The sequence below is a fragment of the Phalaenopsis equestris genome, unplaced genomic scaffold (genome assembly GCF_001263595.1).
Source record: "Phalaenopsis equestris unplaced genomic scaffold, ASM126359v1 Scaffold223237, whole genome shotgun sequence".
Classification (NCBI taxonomy): Eukaryota; Viridiplantae; Streptophyta; class Magnoliopsida; order Asparagales; family Orchidaceae; genus Phalaenopsis; species Phalaenopsis equestris.
In genome coordinates, this window is record NW_018241365.1 from 1,611 (window position 1) to 6,150 (window position 4,540).

The 4,540-nt window shown below is 37.9% G+C and overlaps 1 protein-coding gene across 1 annotated transcript in view; it reads left to right on the plus strand.

Moving 5' to 3' along the window:
• Window positions 1-581: 581 nt before the first annotated feature.
• The window catches only part of LOC110037668, a 4,950-nt gene continuing 991 nt past the window's right edge, over window positions 582-4,540 (plus strand). The window contains exon 1 of the mRNA XM_020742365.1: window positions 582-1,367. Within this exon, the coding sequence (XP_020598024.1) occupies window positions 713-1,367 (655 nt within the window). The 5' untranslated portion in view covers window positions 582-712. The remainder of the gene's footprint in view (window positions 1,368-4,540) is intronic.

A 4,540-nucleotide genomic window follows, 5' to 3' on the forward strand; every position in this document is an offset into this window, starting at 1 on the left:
TAAGGATGTGAATGAATATGAGAAAGATTGTGATTGATGTCAACCGACCGATCTTCAGTCTCAATTCGACAGGGTTGCATCCGATCAATTAAGCGAGTCATTTGGTCTCGTGCCAATCGGCCCTCTTTAGTTGCACTTTCCTCTCTCCTAGTCTATTGGATCTCCTACCGATTCATGCTAGTGCATTCCTAATGTACATGTATCAGATAATTGTTAAAACTAATGATCTACCGACTCTCATGAATATGAAAATACGATCACATCTTGGTCAAAAAATAACATAAAAATGAATCATAAAAACATCATAGTAAAAAAATTACTTTCATTGAAGGGGAGAGACGATTGAAGGTAATTATGGAAGAAATAACAATAACAATTTTATTTTATTTTAAATAATTTTCTTTTATAATGCTCGTGTTATTTCTTGTCGTTCATATATTTATATAATTTCAAGTTTTTTATCGACAGTGTAAATGCATTAAATTTGGATCATAAGTCCCACAAAATGAGACCACTTCCACTCGTCTTGCCAATAAAACAAAGAAGAAATCCAAGTAATTGAGTGCATTGCAAGGGGCGAATATGTTAGATCTGCTAATAAAACAAAGTATAAATTCCCCACAAAGAGCAGCCGCACAGACTCTTCATCCCCCTTCTCCTCCTCCTCTGCTCTTCTCTTCTCTCCCACACCATCAACACCAAGCCAAATCCAATGAAGCCTCACCAACAAGAACAATCAACCAACCAAAACAACCATTACCAACTCCTCCAATCCCCCAAACTCTTCCTCAACTCTATCTCCTTTCTCCCCAAGATCCTCACTTTCTTCCTCGTCTTCGGCTTCGGCCTCACCTTCGGCATCATCTCCACCTCCTACCTCAATTCCTTCCCTTTCCCCTTCCCCTTCCAACCCTCCCAACTCCAATCCCCCACCCTTCCCCCTCATAACCAGTCACCACCACCACTCTCACCTCCGCCTCCCCCTCCGCCTCCGCCTCCGCCGCCGAGAGCTCAAACCGGTCTCAAAGGATACATCGAGCCAAATGAAATCAAACATGACATGACAGACGAGGAGCTGCTATGGAGAGCTTCCATGGCACCGAAAACAAGTTCTTTTCCTTATAAACGAGTCCCCAAGATTGCATTTTTGTTCTTGACGAGGGGACCTCTCCCCTTCGTTCCGCTGTGGGAGAAGTTCTTTGAGGGGCACCATGGCTTCTATTCAGTCTACGTTCATGCCGATCCCTCCTACAACGACTCCTTCCCGGTCGGGTCAGCCTTCCATGGCCGCCGAATTCCGAGCAAGGTTAGTCTTTTTATATTTCTTGCTTTCTCATGGTCAAAGCAGCTCTTCTCTTTATTCAACAGTTTATGATAATATCTACTCCAAAACTTATTTCATACTGATGCATGCGGTGTCCGATCTTCACCATATATCACTGCAAAAATATATTTCGATGGGTCTCACTTTTAACTTTTTTTTTTTAATGATCATGATAATCGATGGTGAAGAACGGACATCTCATACATCTCTGTATGCGGTGTCTCACTATTTATTCAATATGAAAGAGATACAATTAATTAAGAGTTAATGAAGGCCGGTGGCTTCATAATTCTTTTTGATGGCGATGACATTTTTGTTTAAGTATATGTCGCTCAAATTTTTTATATTTACTAACTTCTAAATGTTAAATATATGTATTTTTTATGCATAAAATTTAACACCAAATTGTCATAAACGTAATTATAAAATTTTAGGTGTTGCATATGTAAATATATAAGATTTATGTCATATTTATGTAAATTTTTCTTCAATGCTGGTCGATTAGAAAAGCAAGGTGCTGAAATGGGCCCAGTCTTTCTTTGGCTGCTGCTGGGATAGAAGGAGATAAGAAGGGGAAGTACGCTGGAAAAGTAATTGTCAATAATGTTGTATTTTTATTTTAATATCATTTTAAAAGTAAAAATGTAGCATGTCGCAATTTTAATTGAAAAACTTAAATATTTTAATTTAACACTTAACCATCACTTTACATATGTAATGCTTTTAAAAGTAAGTTTAAATTTAAATATACTAAAGTTTAAAGTAATTATTATTATTGATATACAACCAATAAATTTTCATCATTCGACATGAATTTTGAGATGTGACGTGAATATTGAAATAAGTTTTTAGAAATGAATGTTTAGATTCACGGTAAAGATCATCCAGAACTCTGAATTCAGGAAACTTACAGTCATACTAACCGGCTCGATGAGGCGCACTGAATGACATTGGAATTGATCTGATCTAAGTCAGAATAAACCCGAATCAATTCGTTAAATTATTTTTGGAAACTTTGGGTAAATAATTGAATAGTCAAACAGATTTCAAATATGAGAACCTTTATAGTCAAATCGAGTGTCTCCATAAGACGAATCCAATGAGCTCAAGATCCCTCAAATTCGACATTATTAAAGTACCCCAATGTCCACAAAATGTTGTTTGATCAAGAGTCCTCTCTGGGTTATTCGATTGAGGAGGCCTCTCCTAAACTATATGAATAGAGGACTACCATATTCATGAAGAGGAACTTAGACCTACAAAGGTCCAGTGTTCTACATCGAAGGTTCAACGAATGTCAACAGCTCCTGCAACCGATCACCGTTAAACACCGCCTGCTATCCACCACTGTCGCATTGTTCGTCTCTATGGAATTCATCATAGAATCACAATATATGTTGCAGAATCACGACATATAGTATGGAATCTCGACGTAACTTGCAAAGTAATGAAGGACTCGACGAAGTAACGATTCATCCTATATGTTGTGCAGCAAAAATCCCTGGAGATAATGTGATGACACTCCCTCAAAATGGTGTAACAACGCAACTCGCATGCAGTATAGCAATGCACCTCAAAATCGGTGTAGCAACACAATTCGCAAATTGTGTAAAAATGTACTTTGCATACGATGCAACGATGCACCTTGTATACAGTGCAAAGATGTGTCTCCTATATGATGCATTGATGCCTCTTGAAAATGGTGCAACAATGCACTCTAAAATAACAGCTTACAACGTCGTTATCAATAGACAGTGACTTTCTCTATAATTTTGAAGCTCTCTCCTCACAGCTCACTGTTATAGACTACGTGGTCTACAGACATTATCACAACTTATGCAACTTCCTACTATAGCCTTTACGGCCTATGAACGTCTTCACAACTCATACCACTCCCAAATTTGGCCGTTGTAGCCTGTGGACATTATCACAGCTCTTGCAGATCTAAACTCTTACATCTGCTGCTTATAGATATTATCACAACTCATACAGCTCACAGTTCTAGCCTTTGCAGCCTACGAATGTTATCTACTTATGCAACTCCCAACTTCGACTACTACAGCCTACGAAAGTTATCACAATTCATGCAACTCCCAACTCCAACTTCTGCAGTCCATAGATATTATCACAACATATGCAGCTTAAAACAGAGTTTTTTTGCGCCTACAAATGTTATCATAGTTCATCTAGAAGTTTTAATTTAAAATAAATTAATTTATTTTTTTATAACATTCATGTACATCGGGAATGCGCAAGCACAAATCTTGAGAAGATCCAACTGTTTAGAAGGCAAAAAAATTAGCAATAAGGGGGCTCACCAGCAGAAGACCAAAATACCTTCGTATTTAATCGGACATAGTGGTCTGAACCACGGCAAAAACTAAAGCCAGTCTGATGCTCTCATCCAAGCCAGAGCCAACAAGACTAAAGACGTCAAAATTGTTTGAGCCTGAACCCAACAGACCAAGACATGATAGATAAACATGCGAGTCAAACACCATAAGAAGGCCCATCTAAATTGGCAATCAACCATTCGACAAACCACACCCGAAGAAAGACTCGGCTCTTCAATGCCATCAACCATCCCACTGATGTCTCAGATGCTCCTTATCAGAGATCGAGAGGTAACCATGCCACAAAAAGTCAAGTCATCTCTTCGACTCTCCATGTTGGGGAGTGAGCTACCTATCGGGCTACAACGATTCACTATTTGCATGGTAAATTGACATTGCTCAACCAACAAGAGCTACCTACCGACCCGAAGTCAGATTAAATCAGTCGATCGATTGTCTTGCCAATCAAGTAATTCATGCCGACCTAAAGTCCAAAGAAGGCCAATCCGCAACTTAGACTCAACATAGATGAACAATTAGGCCTTAACGAATCGAGCTCTGCCGACTGAGTCAATAGTTATCCGAGCTATAGGCACATACATGTTTAATAGTTAAAATATCCCGTAACACCATCATTAAATAAAACACAAACATGTAACTTCACATATTATACCAATCTTCTGTAAATAAGAGATTATTTTTGAGTTTGACAACACATTTTACTTAAATACTATTTTTTTTTATCTCGGAGTCTCTCTCAATATCTCATTTCTTAGGCTTTAACTTTTGAGATGTGATTCACACAAAGCTCAGGATTCAATAATTCAAAATAATGTTTATGTATTTTAAGTATTATATATATATATATATATATATATATATA